This window comes from Carcharodon carcharias, chromosome 3, assembly GCF_017639515.1.
Source record: "Carcharodon carcharias isolate sCarCar2 chromosome 3, sCarCar2.pri, whole genome shotgun sequence".
In the NCBI taxonomy this organism is placed as follows: Eukaryota; Metazoa; Chordata; class Chondrichthyes; order Lamniformes; family Lamnidae; genus Carcharodon; species Carcharodon carcharias.
The window spans coordinates 4,864,556-4,881,477 of record NC_054469.1 but is presented as its reverse complement, the minus strand read 5'-3'; the positions used below and the strand labels follow the sequence as shown (position 1 = coordinate 4,881,477).

The window sequence follows — 16,922 nt, the reverse complement described above, 5'->3', positions numbered from 1 at the left end:
CTCAGAACTGGGATAAGTTAGAGATGTGACAGGGTTTAGGCAAGTGAAAAAGCTGAGGGGACAAGGGGAGGTGGTGATGTCACTGGACTAGTAATCTAGAAGCCCAGGGTAAACTCTGGGGAGACAAATTCAATTAATAAAATCTGGAATATAAAGCTAGCCTCAGTGATGGTGACCACCACTGAAACTATCATCGATCATCATACATCTGGGTCACTGATGTCCTTTAGGGAAGGAAATCTGTCATCCTTACCTGGTCTGGCCTACATGTGACTCCGACGTGGTTGACTCTTAACTGCCCCCTGAACAAGGGCAATTAGGGATGGTCGATATATGCTGGCCTCGCCAGTGATGCCACATCCCATGAATAAGGCTCAGGGTCAGACTTAATATTGTCAGAGATGCCTTAAAGAGCTTTACAGCCAATGAAGCACTCTTTGAAGTGTAGTCACTGTTGTAATGTAGGAATGTAGTGGAATTCACCAAGGCTCCTTCGACAGCACCTTCCAAACCCACGACCACTACCATCTAGAAGGACAAGGACAGCAGATAGATGGGAACACCACCACCTGGAAGTTCCCCTCCAAGTCACTCACCATCCTGACTTGGAAATATATCGCCGTTCCTTCACTGTCACTGGGTCAAAATCCTGGAACTCCCTCCCTAACAGCACTGTGGGTGTACCTACACCACACGGACAAAATCCTGGAACTCCCTCCCTAACAGCACTGTGGGTGTACCTACACCACACGGACAAAATCCTGGAACTCCCTCCCTAACAGCACTGTGGGTGTACCTACACCACACGGACAAAATCCTGGAACTCCCTCCCTAACAGCACTGTGGGTGTACCTACACCATATGGACTGCAGCGGCTCAAGAAGGCAGCTCACCACCACCTTCTCAAGGGCAACTAGGGATGGGCAATAAATGCCCCCACCCAGCCAGCGAAGCCCACATCCTGTAAATGAATTTAAGTAAAGAAAATGCAGCAACCAATTTGCACACAGCAAGCTCCCACACACTGCAATGTGATGCTGACCAGATAATCTCTTTTTTGTGATGTTGACTTGAGGGATAAGCATTGGCCCCAGTGAGAACACCCCAGCCCTTCTTTGAAATAGGTCAATGAGATGTTGAACATTCCAGCTGAGCCCTCCGTTTAACATCTCACACACAAGACAGCCCTTGTGACACTGCAGCACTCCCTCGGTACTGTATGGGATATTTGTGCTGGGTGGGACTTGGGCCCGGAACCTTGTGATTCAGAGGTGGGGTTGCTGCCTGCTGAGCCACAGGTACAGGACTGATGAGGGTTAGAGTTACTGTGAGGGGTTAGAGTTTTGTTTAGAATCAGAATCAGCCGATGGTAGTTTGTAGTATTTGGGACGATGTGTGTGGTGTCTATAGGATTAGGAGCAGGATGTACACTCTGTGTAGGATTAAAATGCCTGTGATAAGGCAGCAATTTGGCAGCCTCATGGTCACACTTACTAGGACCAGCCCTTCAGTCCCACGATGGGATGCGAACTCCTTTCCTGTGTTCGTTAGCTGAGGTGACGCGCGTTGTTTCTGATTGAATCCCTAGGTAAGGTGATGGCGCTCGATGCTGCTGTTGTGATGAATCAGTTCCGTACAGCTCGCCCTGACAAACGCTACCTGCAGCACTTGAGGTGGGTGTTCCATTCATGACATCGAGCAGACCCCTACTCGAACCATCCTCCTGGCCGATTCCAGTAAAAGCACCCGGGGTGGGGGGGTTGTGGGGGGGCTTTCCCAGCTCCGAAACAGGCAGAGCCTTCGTCAGGCTGAGTTAGGGACATTCCCAGTCAGCCCATGAGCGGACTTGGTGTGAATGGTAATCCACGTGTGTGTCCACCCTCGGCCGCTTTGTTTCCCTTTCTGTTTCCGTTGCCTCTGGAGCTCTCGTTCAGGCTTCGTTTGACTGTTTTTCTTTGTCCCCAGCTGCAGCAATGGGGCTTTTTCCGTCGCAAATTCCCTGAACTGACATGGTCAGAAGGAGAAAAGGAGGAAACCTAAGGCGAGGTTTAGGGGGGATATGAGGAGAAACTTTTTTACCCAGAGGGTGGTGACGGTCTGGAATGCGCCACCCCCCCTCCCTCTCCACTCCCAGCCCTGTGTGAATGCTTGGCTAATTCTTATTCTTAACGTTGTTCTTCAGAAGCAATTGGATTAACAGATTTTCTCTTAATTCTTTCTGAAATTATGGGTGTCACTAGCTGGGCCCAGCATTTATTGCCCATCCCTAGTTGCCCCTTGAGAAGGTGGTGGTGAGCTGCCCTCTTGAGCCGCTGCAGTCCATGTGGTGTAGGTACACCCACAGTGCTGTTAGGGAGGGAGTTCCAGGATTTTGACCCAGCGACAGTGAAGGAACAGCGATATATTTCCAAGTCAGGATGGTGAGTGACTTGGAGGGCAACTTCCAAGTGGTGGTGTTCCCATCTATCTGCTGCCCTTGTCCTTCTAGATGGTAGTGGTCGTGGGTTTGGAAGGTGCTGTCTGGGGAACCTTGGTGAGTTCCTGCAGTGCATCTTGTAGATGGTACACAGACTGCTGCTGCTGTGTGTCGGTGGTGGAGGTCGCAGGTTTGGAAGGGGTTATTCAAAAGGATGTCATGTTTCCTGCTATTAAATGGACAGCATGTCAGGGTGTCCCAGAACTACCCTAACAAGGAACCAGTGAGTCAAACGCCCAACTCTTCAAATCTGAGGGAACTGAACTGCAGCATTCCGTAACTGATGTAATTTCAAAAAACTGGCATTTTAATAGCACCTTTCACCACATGGGGACATTGTAGAGGGAGCTTTACTCTGTATCTAACCCCGTGCTGTACCTGTCCTGGGGGTGTTTGATGGGGACAGTGTAGAGAGAGCTTTCCTCTGTATCTAACCCCGTGCTGTACCTGTCCTGGGAGTGTTTGATGGGGACAGTGTAGAGGGAGCTTTCCTCTGTATCTAACCCCGTGCTGTACCTGTCCTGGGAGTGTTTGATGGGGACAGTGTAGAGGGAGCTTTCCTCTGTATCTAACCCCGTGCTGTACCTGCCCTGGGAGTGTTTGATGGGGACAGTGTAGAGGGAGCTTGACTCTGTATCTAACCCCGTGCTGTACCTGTCCTGGGAGTGTTTGATCGGGACAGTGTGGACGGTGCTTTACTCTGTATCTAACCCCGTGCTGTACCTGTCCTGGGAGTGTTTGATGGGGACAGTGTAGAGGGAGATTTACTCTGTATCTAACCCCGTGCTGTACCTGTCCTGTGAGTGTTTGATGGGGACAGTGTAGAGGAAGATTTACTCTGTATCTAACCCCATGCTGTACCTGTCCTGGGAGTGTTTGATGGGGACAGTGTAGAGGGAGATTTACTCTGTATCTAACCCCGTGCTGTACTTGACCTGGGAGTCTTTGATGGGGATAGCGTAGAGGGAGCTTTATTCTGTATCTAACCGCGTTCTGTAGCTCTCCTGGGAGTGCTTGGTGGGAAAGTGTAGAGGGAGCTTTACTCTGTATCTAACCTCGTGCTGTACCTGTCCTGGGAGTGTTAGATGGGGACTTTGTAGAGGGATGTTTACTCTGTATCTAACCCCGTGCTGTACCTGCCCTGGGAGTGTTTGATGGGGACAGTGTAGAGGGAGATTTACTCTGTATCTAACCCTGTGCTGTACCTGTCCTGGGAGTGTTTGATGGGGACAGTGTAGTGGGAGATTTACTCTGTATCTAACCCCGTGCTGTACCTGTCCTGGGGAGTGTTTGATGGGGACAGTGTAGAGGGAGATTTACTCTGTATCTAACCCTGTGCTGTACCTGTCCTGGGAGTGTTTGATGGGGACAGTGTAGAGAGAGCTTTACTCTGTATCTAACCCCGTGCTGTACCTGTCCGGGGAGTGTTTGATGGGGACAGTATAAGGGAGCTTTACTCTGTATCTATTCCCGTGCTGTATCTGTCCTGGGAGTGTTTGATGGGGACAGTGTAGAGGAAGCTTTACTCTGTATCTATTCCCGTGCTGTACCTGTCCTGGGAGTGTTTGATGGGGACAGTGTAGAGCGAGCTTTACTCTGTATCTAACCCCGTGCTGTACCTGCCCTGGGAGTGTTTGATGGGGACAGTGTAGAGGGAGATTTACTCTGTATCTAACCCCGTGCTGTACCTGTCCTGGGAGTGTTTGATGGGGACAGTGTAGAGGGAGATTTACTCTGTATCTAACCCCGTGCTGTACCTGTCCTGGGAATGTTTGACGGGGACAGTGTAGAGGGAGCTTTACTCTGTATCTAACCCCGTGCTGTACCTCTCCTGGGAGTGTTTGATGGGGACAGTGTAGAGGGAGATTTACTCTGTATCTAACCCCGTGCTGTACCTGTCCTGGGAGTGTTTGATGGGGACAGTGTAGAGGGAGATTTACTCTGTATCTAACCCCGTGCTGTACCTGTCCTGGGAATGTTCGATGGGGACAGTGTAGCTTTACTCTGTATCTAACCCCGTGCTGTAACTGTCCTGGGAGTGTTTGATGGGGACAGTGTAGAGGGACCTTTACTCTGTATCTAACACTGTGCTGTACCTGTCCTGGGAGTGTTTGATGGGACAGTGTAGAGGGAGTTTTACTCTGTATCTTTCCCCGTGCTGTACCTGTCCTGGGAGTGTTTGATGGGGACAGTGTAGTGGGAGATTTACTCTGTATCTAACCCCGTGCTGTACCTGCCCTGGGAGTGTTTGATGGGGACAGTGTAGAGGGAGCTTTACTCTGTATCTTTCCCCGTGCTGTACCTGTCCTGGGAGTGTTTGATGGGGACAGTGTAGTGGGAGATTTACTCTGTATCTAACACCGTGCTGTACCTGTCCTGGGAATGTTCGATGGGGACAGTGTAGCTTTACTCTGTATCTAACCCCGTGCTGTAACTGTCCTGGGAGTGTTTGATGGGGACAGTGTGGAGGGAACTTTACTGTGTATCTAACCCCGTGCGGTGCCTGTCCTGGGAGTGTTTGATGGGGCAGTGTAGAGGGAGATTTACTCTGTATCTAACCTCGTGCTGTACCTGTCCTGGGAGTGTTTGATGGGGACAGTGTACATGGAGGTTTACTCTGTATCTAACCCCGTGCTGTACCTGTCCTGGGAGTATTTGATGGGGACAGTGTAGAGGGAGATTTACTCTGTATCTAACCCCGTGCTGTACCTGTCCTGGGAGTGTTTGATGGGGACAATGTAGAGGGTGCTTTACTCTGTATCTAACCCCATGCTGTACCTGTCCTGGGAATGTTTGATGGGGACAGTGTAGAGGAAGCTTTACTCTGTATCTAACCCCATGCTGTACCTGTCCTGGGAGTGTTTGATGGGGACAGTGTAGAGGGAGCTTTACTCTGTATCTAACCCCGTGCTGTACCTGTCCTGGGAGTGTTTGATGGGGACAGTGTAGAGGGAGCTTTACTCTGTATCTAACCCCGTGCTGTACCTGCCCTGGGAGTGTTTGATGGGGACAATGTAGAGGGAGCCTTACTCTGTATCTAACCCCGTGCTGTACCTGTCCTGGGAGTGTTTGATGGGGACAGTGTAGAGTTTGCTTTACTCTGTATCTAACCCCGTGCTGTACCTGTCCTGGGAGTGTTTGATGGGGACGGTGTAGAGGGAGATTTACTCTGTATCTAACCCCGTGCTGTACCTGTCCTGGGAGTGTTTATTGGAGACAGTGTAGAGGGAGCTTTACTCTGTATCTAACCCCGTGCTGTACCTGTCCTGGGAGTGTTTGATGGGGACAGTGTAGAGGGGGCTTTACTCTGTATCTAACCCTGTGCTGTACCTGTCCTGGGAGTGTTTGATGGGGACAGTGTAGAGACAGATTTACTCTGTATCTAACCCCGTGCTGTACCTGTCCTGGGAGTGTTTGATGGGGATGGTGTAGAGGGAGATTTACTCTGTATCTAACCCCGTGCTGTACCTGTCCTGGGAGTGTTTATTGGAGACAGTGTAGAGGGAGCTTTACTCTGTATCTAACCCCATGCTGTACCTGTCCTGGGAGTGTTTGATGGGGACAGTGTAGAGGAAGCTTTACTCTGTATCTAACCCTGTGCTGTACCTGTCCTGGGAGTGTTTGATGGGGACAGTGTAGAGGGAGATTTACTCTGCATCTAACCCCGTGCTGTACCTGTCCTGGGAGTGTTTGATGGGGACAGTGTAGAGGGAGATTTACTCTGTATCTAACCCCGTGCTGTACCTGTCCTGGGAGTGTTTGATGGGGACAGTGTAGAGGGAGCTTTACTCTGTATCCAACCCCATGCTGTACCTGTCCTGGGAGTGTTTGATGGGGACAGTGTAGAGGGAACTTTACTCTGTATCTAACCCCGTGCTGTACCTGTCCTGGGAGTGTTTGATGGGGACGGTGTAGAGCGAGCTTTACTCTGTATCTAACCCTGTGCTGTACCTGTCCTGGGAGAGTTTGATGGGGACAGTGTAGAGGGAGATTTACTCTGTATCTAACCCTGTGCTGTACCTGTCCTGGGAGAGTTTGATGGGGACAGTGTAGAGGGAGATTTACTCTGTATCTAACCCCGCGCTGTCCCTGTCCTGGGAGTGTTTGATGGGGACAGTGTAGAGGGAGATTTACTCTGTATCTAACCCCGTGCTGTACCTGTCCTGGGAGTGTTTGATGGGGACAGTGTAGAGGGAGCTTTACTGTGTATCTAACCCCGTGCTGTACCTGTCCTGGGAGTGTTTGATGGGGACAGTGTAGAGACAGATTTACTCTGTATCTAACCCCGTGCTGAACCTGTCCCCGGAGTGTTTGATGGGGACAGTGTGGAGGGAGATTTACTCTGTATCTAACCCCGTGCTGTACCTGTCCTGGGAGTGTTTGATGGGGACAGTGTAGAGGGAGATTTACTCTGTATCTAACCCCGTGCTGTACCTGTCCTGGGAGTGTTTGATGGGGACAGTGTAGAGGGAGCTTTACTCTGTATCTAACCCCGTGCTGTACCTGTCCTGGGAGTGTTTGATGGGGACAGTGTAGAGGGAGATTTACTCTGTATCTAACCCCGTGCTGTACCTGTCCTGGGAGTGTTTGATGGGGACAGTGTAGAGGGAGATTTACTCTGTATCTAACTGCATGCTGTACCTGTCCTGGGAGTGTTTGATGGGGACAGTGTGGAGGGAGATTTACTCTGTATCTAACCCCGTGCTGTACCTGTCCTGGGAGTGTTTGATGGGGACAGTGTAGAGGGAGATTTACTCTGTATCTAACTGCATGCTGTACCTGTCCTGGGAGTGTTTGATGGGGACAGTGTGGAGGGAGATTTACTCTGTATCTAACCCCGTGCTGTACCTGTCCTGGGAGTGTTTGATGGGGACAGTGTAGAGGGTGCTTTACTCTGTGTCGAACCCCGTGCTGTACCTGTCCTGGGAGTGTTTGATTGGGACAGTGTAGAGGGAGCTTTACTCTGTATCTAACCCCGTGCTGTACCTGTCCTGGGAGTGTTTGATGGGGACAGTGTAGAGGGAGATTTACTCTGTATCTAACCCCGTGCTGTACCTGTCCTGGGAGTGTTTGATGGGGACAGTGTAGAGGGAGATTTACTCTGTATCTAACCCCGTGCTGTACCTGTCCTGGGAGTGTTTGATGGGGACAGTGTAGAGGGAGATTTACTCTGTATCTAACCCCGTGCTGTACCTGTCCTGGGAGTGTTTGATGGGGACAGTGTAGAGGGAGATTTACTCTGTATCTAACCCCGTGCTGTACCTGTCCTGGGAGTGTTTGATGGGGACAGTGTAGAGGGAGATTTACTCTGTATCTAACCCCGTGCTGTACCTGTCCTGGGAGTGTTTGATGGGGACAGTGTAGAGGGAGATTTACTCTGTATCTAACCCCGTGCTGTACCTGTCCTGGGAGTGTTTGATGGGGACAGTGTAGAGGGAGATTTATTCTGTATCTAACCCCGTGCTGTACCTGTCCTGGGAGTGTTTGATGGGGACAGTGTAGAGGGAGATTTACTCTGTATCTAACCCCATGCTGTACTTGTCCTGGGAGTGTTTGATGGGGACAGTGTGGAGGGAGCTTTACTCTGTATCTAACCCCGTGCTGTACCTGTCCTGGGAGTGTTTGATGGGGACAATGTAGAGGGTGCTTTACTCTGTATCTAACCCCGTGCTGTACCTGTCCTGGGAGTGTTTGATGGGGACAATGTAGAGGGTGCTTTACTCTGTATCTAACCCCGTGCTGTACCTGTCCTGGGAGTGTTTGATGGGGACAGTGTAGAGGGACCTTTACTCTGTATCTAACACTGTGCTGTACCTGTCCTGGGAGTGTTTGATGGGGACAGTGTAGAGGGAGATTTACTCTGTATCTTTCCCCGTGCTGTACCTGTCCTGGGAGTGTTTGATGGGGACAGTGTAGTGGGAGATTTACTCTGTATCTAACACCGTGCTGTACCTGTCCTGGGAATGTTCGATGGGGACAGTGTAGCTTTACTCTGTATCTAACCCCGTGCTGTAACTGTCCTGGGAGTGTTTGATGGGGACAGTGTGGAGGGAACTTTACTGTGTATCTAACCCCGTGCGGTACCTGTCCTGGGAGTGTTTGATGGGGCAGTGTAGAGGGAGATTTACTGTGTATCTAACCTCATGCTGTACCTGTCCTGGGAGTGTTTGATGGGGACAGTGTAGAGGGAGGTTTACTCTGTATCTAACCCCGTGCTGTACCTGTCCTGGGAGTATTTGATGGGGACAGTGTAGAGGGAGCTTTACTCTGTATCTAACCCCGTGCTGTACCTGTCCTGGGAGTGTTTGATGGGGACAGTGTAGAGGGAGGTTTACTCTGTATCTAACCCTGTGCTGTACCTGTCCTGGGAGTGTTTATTGGAGACAGTGTAGAGGGAGATTTACTCTGTATCTAACCCCGTGCTGTACCTGTCCTGGGAGTGTTTGATGGGGACAGTGTAGAGGGAGCTTTACTCTGTGTCGAACCCCGTGCTGTACCTGTCCTAGGAGTGTTTGATGGGGACAGTGTAGAGGGAGATTTACTCTGTATCTAACCCCGTGCTGTACCTGTCCTGGGAGTGTTTGATGGGGACAGTGTAGAGGGAGATTTACTCTGTATCTAACCCCGTGCTGTACCTGTCCTGGGAGTGTTTGATGGGGACAGTGTAGAGGGAGCTTTACTCTGTATCTAACCCCGTGCTGTACCTGTCCTGGGAGTGTTTGATGGGGACAGTGTAGAGGGAGATTTACTCTGTATCTAACCCCGTGCTGTACCTGTCCTGGGAGTGTTTGATGGGGACAGTGTAGAGGGAGATTTACTCTGTATCTAACCCCGTGCTGTACCTGTCCTGGGAGTGTTTGATGGGGACAGTGTAGAGGGAGATTTACTCTGTATCTAACCCCGTGCTGTACCTGTCCTGGGAGTGTTTGATGGGGACAGTGTAGAGGGAGATTTACTCTGTATCTAACCCCATGCTGTACTTGTCCTGGGAGTGTTTGATGGGGACAGTGTAGAGGGTGCTTTACTCTGTATCTAACCCCGTGCTGTACCTGTCCTGGGAGTGTTTGATGGGGACAATGTAGAGGGTGCTTTACTCTGTATCTAACCCCGTGCTGTACCTGTCCTGGGAGTGTTTGATGGGGACAGTGTAGAGGGAGCTTTACTCTGTATCTAACCCCATGCTGTACCTGTCCTGGGAGTGTTTGATGGGGACAGTGTAGAGGGACCTTTACTCTGTATCTAACACTGTGCTGTACCTGTCCTGGGAGTGTTTGATGGGGACAGTGTAGAGGGAGATTTACTCTGTATCTTTCCCCGTGCTGTACCTGTCCTGGGAGTGTTTGATGGGGACAGTGTAGTGGGAGATTTACTCTGTATCTAACACCGTGCTGTACCTGTCCTGGGAATGTTCGATGGGGACAGTGTAGCTTTACTCTGTATCTAACCCCGTGCTGTAACTGTCCTGGGAGTGTTTGATGGGGACAGTGTGGAGGGAACTTTACTGTGTATCTAACCCCGTGCGGTACCTGTCCTGGGAGTGTTTGATGGGGCAGTGTAGAGGGAGATTTACTGTGTATCTAACCTCGTGCTGTACCTGTCCTGGGAGTGTTTGATGGGGACAGTGTAGATGGAGGTTTACTCTGTATCTAACCCCGTGCTGTACCTGTCCTGGGAGTATTTGATGGGGACAGTGTAGAGGGAGATTTACTCTGTATCTAACCCCGTGCTGTACCTGTCCTGGGAGTGTTTGATGGGGACAGTGTAGAGTGAGCTTTACTCTGTATCTAACTCCGTGCTGTACCTGTCCTGGGAGTGTTTGATGGGGACAGTGTAGAGGGAGATTTACTCTGTATCTAACCCCGTGCTGTACCTGTCCTGGGAGTGTTTGATGGGGACAATGTAGACGGTGCTTTACTCTGTATCTAACCCCATGCTGTACCTGTCCTGGGAATGTTTGATGGGGACAGTGTAGAGGGAGCTTTACTCTGTGTCTAACCCCGTGCTGTACCTGTCCTGGGAGTGTTTGATGGGGACGGTGTAGAGGGAGCTTTACTCTGTATCTAACCCCGTGCTGTACCTGTCCTGGGAGTGTTTGATGGGGACAGTGTAGAGGGAGATTTACTCTGTATCTAACCCAGTGCTGTACCTGTCCTGGGAGTGTTTGATGGGGACAGTGTAGAGGGAGATTTACTCTGTATCTAACCCAGTGCTGTACCTGTCCTGGGAGTGTTTGATGGGGACAGTGTAGAGGGTGCTTTACTCTGTATCTAACCCCATGCTGTACCTGTCCTGGGAATGTTTGATGGGGACAATGTAGAGTTTGCTTTACTCTGTATCTAACCCCGTGCTGTACCTGTCCTGGGAGTGTTTGATGGGGACAGTGTAGAGTTTGCTTTACTCTGTATCTAACCCCATGCTGTACCTGTCCTGGGAGTGTTTGATGGGGACGGTGTAGAGGGAGATTTACTCTGTATCTAACCCCGTGCTGTACCTGTCCTGGGAGTGTTTATTGGAGACAGTGTAGAGGGAGCTTTACTCTGTATCTAACCCCGTGCTGTACCTGTGCTGGGAGTGTTTGATGGGGACAGTGTAGAGGGGGCTTTACTCTGTATCTAACCCTGTGCTGTACCTGTCCTGGGAGTGTTTGATGGGGACAGTGTAGAGACAGATTTACTCTGTATCTAACCCCGTGCTGTACCTGTCCTGGGAGTGTTTGATGGGGATGGTGTAGAGGGAGATTTACTCTGTATCTAACCCCGTGCTGTACCTGTCCTGGGAGTGTTTGATGGAGACAGTGTAGAGGGAGATTTACTCTGTATCTAACCCCATGCTGTACCTGTCCTGGGAGTGTTTGATGGGGACGGTGTAGAGGGAGTTTTACTCTGTATCTAACCCCGTGCTGTACCTGTCCTGGGAGTGTTTGATTGGGACAGTGTAGAGGGAGATTTACTCTGTATCTAACCCCGTGCTGTACCTGTCCTGGGAGTGTTTATTGGAGACAGTGTAGAGGGAGCTTTACTCTGTATCTAACCCCATGCTGTACCTGCCCTGGGAGTGTTTGATGGGGACAGTGTAGAGGGAGCTTTACTCTGTATCTAACCCCGTGCTGTACCTGTCCTGGGAGTGTTTGATGGGGACAGTGTAGAGACAGATTTACTCTGTATCTAACCCCGTGCTGTACCTGTCCTGGGAGTGTTTGATGGGGACAGTGTAGAGGGAGATTTACTCTGTATCTAACACCGTGCTGTACCTGTCCTGGGAGTGTTTGATGAGGACAGTGTAGAGGAAGCTTTACTCTGTATCTAACCCCGTGCTGTACCGGTCCTGGGAGTGTTTGATGGGGACAGTGTGGAGGGAGATTTACTCTGTATCTAACCCCGTGCTGTACCAGTCCTGGGAGTGTTTGATGGGGACAGTGTAGAGGGAACTTCACTCTGTATCTAACCCCGTGCTGTACCTGTCCTGGGAGTGTTTGATGGGGACAGTGTGGAGGGAGATTTACTCTGTATCTAACCCCATGCTGTACTTGTCCTGGGAGTGTTTGATGGGGACAGTGTAGAGGGAGATTTACTCTGTATCTAACCCCATGCTGTACCTGTCCTGGGAGTGTTTGATGGGGACAGTGTAGAGGGAGATTTACTCTGTATCTAACCCCGTGCTGTACTTGTCCTGGGAGTGTTTGATGGGGACAGTGTAGAGGGAGCTTTACTCTGTATCTAACCCCGTGCTGTACCTGTCCTGGGAGTGTTTGATGGGGACAGTGTAGCTTTACTCTGTATCTAACCCCGCGCTGTAACTGTCCTGGGAGTGTTTGATGGGGACAGTGTGGAGGGAACTTTACTCTGTATCTAACCCCGTGCTGTAACTGTCCTGGGAGTGTTTGATGGGGACAGTGTGGAGGGAACTTTACTCTGTATCTAACCCTGTGCTGTACCTGTCCTGGGAGTGTTTGATGGGGACAGTGTAGAGGGAGATTTACTCTGTATCTAACCCCGTGCTGTACCTGTCCTGGGAGTGTTTGATGGGGACGGTGTAGAGGGAGATTTACTCTGTATCTAACCTCGTGCTGTACCTGTCCTGGGAGTGTTTGATGGGGACAGTGTAGATGGAGGTTTACTCTGTATCTAACCCCATGCTGTACCTGCCCTGGGAGTGTTTGATGGGGACAGTGTAGAGGGAGCTTTACTCTGTATCTAACCCCGTGCTGTACCTGTCCTGGGAGTGTTTGATGGGGACAGTGTAGAGGGAGATTTACTCTGTATCTAACCCCGTGCTGTACCTGTCCTGGGAGTGTTTGATGGGGACAGTGTAGAGGGAGCTTTACTCTGTATCTAACCCCATGCTGTACCTGTCCTGGGAGTGTTTGATGGGGACAGTGTAGAGGAAGCTTTACTCTGTATCTCACCCCGTGCTGTACCTGTCCTGGGAGTGTTTGATGGGGACAGTGTAGAGGAAGCTTTACTCTGTATCTAACCCTGTGCTGTACCTGTCCTGGGAGTGTTTGATGGGGACAGTGTAGAGACAGATTTACTCTGTATCTAACCTCGTGCTGTACCTGTCCTGGGAGTGTTTGATGGGGATGGTGTAGAGGGAGATTTACTCTGTATCTAACCCTGTGCTGTACCTGTCCTGGGAGTGTTTATTGGAGACAGTGTAGAGGGAGCTTTACTCTGTATCTAACCCTGTGCTGTACCTGTCCTGGGAGTGTTTGATGGGGACGGTGTAGAGGGAGATTTACTCTGTATCTAACCCCGTGCTGTACCTGTCCTGGGAGTGTTTGATGAGGACAGTGTAGAGGGAGCTTTACTGTGTATCTAACCCCGTGCTGTACCTGTCCTGGGAGTGTTTGATGGGGACAGTGTAGAGACAGATTTACTCTGTATCTAACCCCGTGCTGTACCTGTCCTGGGAGTGTTTGATGAGGACAGTGTAGAGGAAGCTTTACTCTGTATCTAACCCCGTGCTGTACCGGTCCTGGGAGTGTTTGATGGGGACAGTGTGGAGGGAGATTTACTCTGTATCTAACCCCGTGCTGTACCAGTCCTGGGAGTGTTTGATGGGGACAGTGTAGAGGGAACTTTACTCTGTATCTAACCCCGTGCTGTACCTGTCCTGGGAGTGTTTGATGGGGACAGTGTGCAGGGAGATTTACTCTGTATCTAACCCCATGCTGTACTTGTCTTGGGAGTGTTTGATGGGGACAGTGTAGAGGGAGATTTACTCTGTATCTAACCCCATGCTGTACCTGTCCTGGGAGTGTTCGATGGGGACAGTGTAGCTTTACTCTGTATCTAACCCCGCGCTGTAACTGTCCTGGGAGTGTTTGATGGGGACAGTGTGGAGGGAACTTTACTCTGTATCTAACCCCGTGCTGTAACTGTCCTGGGAGTGTTTGATGGGGACAGTGTGGAGGGAACTTTACTCTGTATCTAACCCCGTGCTGTACCTGTCCTGGGAGTGTTTGATGGGGACAGTGTAGAGGGAGATTTACTCTGTATCTAACCCCGTGCTGTACCTGGCCTGGGAGTGTTTGATGGGGACGGTGTAGAGGGAGATTTACTCTGTATCTAACCTCGTGCTGTACCTGTCCTGGGAGTGTTTGATGGGGACAGTGTAGATGGAGGTTTACTCTGTATCTAACCCCGTGCTGTACCTGTCCTGGGAGTGTTTGATGGGGACAGTATAGAGGGGGCTTTACTCTGTATCTAACCCCGTGCTGTACCTGTCCTGGGAGTGTTTGATGGGGACGGTGTAGAGGGAGATTTACTCTGTATCTAACCTCGTGCTGTACCTGTCCTGGGAGTGTTTGATGGGGACAGTGTAGATGGAGCTTTACTCTGTATCTAACCCCATGCTGTACCTGTCCTGGGAGTGTTTGATGGGGACAGTATAGAGGGGGCTTTACTCTGTATCTAACCCCGTGCTGTACCTGTCCTGGGAGTGTTTGATGGGGACGGTTGTAGAGGGAGATTTACTCTGTATCTAACCTCGTGCTGTACCTGTCCTGGGAGTGTTTGATGGGGACAGTGTAGATGGAGGTTTACTCTGTATCTAACCCCATGCTGTACCTGTCCTGGGAGTGTTTGATGGGGACAGTATAGAGGGGGCTTTACTCTGTATCTAACCCCGTGCTGTACCTGTCCTGGGAGTGTTTGATGGGGACAGTGTAGAGGGAGATTTACTCTGTATCTAACCCTGTGCTGTACCTGTCCTGGGAGTGTTTGATGGGGACAGTGTAGAGGGAGCTTTACTCTGTATCTAACCCTGTGCTGTACCTGTCCTGGGAGTGTTTGATGGGGACAGTGTAGAGGGCGCTTTACTCTGTATCTAACCTCGTGCTGTACCTGTCCTGGGAGTGTTTGATGGGGACAGTGTAGATGGAGGTTTACTCTGTATCTAACCCCATGCTGTACCCTTCCTGGGAGTGTTTGATGGGGACAGTGTAGAGGGAGATTTACTCTGTATCTAACCCTGTGCTGTACCTGTCCTGGGAGTGTTTGATGGGGACAGTGTAGAGGGAGATTTACTCTGTATCTAACCCCATGCTGTACCTGTCCTGGGAGTGTTTGATGGGGACAGTGTAGAGGGAGATTTACTCTGTATCTAACCCCGTGCTGTACCTGTCCTGGGAGTGTTTGATGGGGACGGTGTAGAGGGAGATTTACTCTGTATCTAACCTCGTGCTGTACCTGTCCTGGGAGTGTTTGATGGGGACAGTGTAGATGGAGGTTTACTCTGTATCTAACCCCATGCTGTACCTGTCCTGGGAGTGTTTGATGGGGACAGTATAGAGGGGGCTTTACTCTGTATCTAACCCCGTGCTGTACCTGTCCTGGGAGTGTTTGATGGGGACGGTGTAGAGGGAGATTTACTCTGTATCTAACCTCGTGCTGTACCTGTCCTGGGAGTGTTTGATGGGGACAGTGTAGATGGAGGTTTACTCTGTATCTAACCCCATGCTGTACCTGTCCTGGGAGTGTTTGATGGGGACAGTATAGAGGGGGCTTTACTCTGTATCTAACCCCGTGCTGTACCTGTCCTGGGAGTGTTTGATGGGGACAGTGTAGAGGGAGATTTACTCTGTATCTAACCCTGTGCTGTACCTGTCCTGGGAGTGTTTGATGGGGACAGTGTAGAGGGCGCTTTACTCTGTATCTAACCTCGTGCTGTACCTGTCCTGGGAGTGTTTGATGGGGACAGTGTAGATGGAGGTTTACTCTGTATCTAACCCCATGCTGTACCTGTCCTGGGAGTGTTTGATGGGGACAGTGTAGAGGGAGATTTACTCTGTATCTAACCCTGTGCTGTACCTGTCCTGGGAGTGTTTGATGGGGACAGTGTAGAGGGAGATTTAATCAGTATCTAACCCCGTGCTGTACCTGTCCTGGGAGTGTTTGATGGGGACAGTGTAGAGGGAGCTTTACTCTGTATCTAACCCCGTGCTGTACCTGTCCTGGGAGTGTTTGATGGGGACAGTGTAGAGGGAGCTTTACTCTGTATCTAACCCCGTGCTGTACCTGCCCTGGGAGTGTTTGATTGAGACAGTGTAGAGGGAGATTTACTCTGTATCTAACCCCGTGCTGTACCTGCCCTGGGAGTGTTTGATGGGGACAGTGTAGAGGGGGCTTTACTCTGTATCTAACCCCGTGCTGTACCTGCCCTGGGAGTGTTTGATGGGGACAGTGTAGAGGGGGCTTTACTCTGTATCTAACCCCGTGCTGTACCTGTCCTGGGAGTGTTTGATGGGGACAGTGTAGAGGGAGATTTACTCTGTATCTAACCCCGTGCTGTACCTGCCCTGGGAGTGTTTGATTGAGACAGTGTAGAGGGAGATTTACTCTGTATCTAACCCCGTGCTGTACCTGCCCTGGGAGTGTTAGATGGGGACAGTGTAGAGGGGGCTTTACTCTGTATCTAACCCCGTGCTGTACCTGTCCTGGGAGTGTTTGATGGGGACAGTGTAGAGGGAGATTTACTCTGTATCTAACCCCGTGCTGTACCTGTCCTGGGAGTGTTTAATGGGGACAGTGTAGCTTTACTCTGTATCTAACCCCGTGCTGTACCTGTCCTGGGAGTGTTTGATGGGGACATTGTAGAGGGAGATTTACTCTGTATCTAACCCCGTGCTGTACCTGCCCTGGGAGTGTTTGATGGGGACAGTGTAGAGGGAGATTTACTCTGTATCTAACCCCGTGCTGTACCTGTCCTGGGAGTGTTTGATGGGGACAGTGTAGAGGGAGCTTTACTCTGTATCTAACCCCGTGCTGTACCTGTCCTGGGAGTGTTTGATGGGGACAGTGTAGAGGGAGCTTTACTCTGTATCTAACCCCGTGCTGTATCTGTCCTGGGAGTGTTTGATGGGGACAGTGTAGAGGAAGCTTTACTCTGTATCTAACCCCGTGCTGTACCTGTCCTGGGAGTGTTTGATGGGGACAGTGTAGAGGGA

At 50.6% G+C, this 16,922-nt stretch overlaps 1 protein-coding gene across 1 annotated transcript in view; it reads left to right on the top strand.

Moving 5' to 3' along the window:
- The window catches only part of LOC121275769 (flap endonuclease 1-like), an 86,848-nt gene that overhangs the window by 17,299 nt on the left and 52,627 nt on the right, over window positions 1–16,922 (top strand). The window contains exon 4 of the mRNA XM_041183376.1: window positions 1,589–1,673. Coding sequence (XP_041039310.1) covers window positions 1,589–1,673 — 85 coding nt within the window. The remainder of the gene's footprint in view (window positions 1–1,588; window positions 1,674–16,922) is intronic.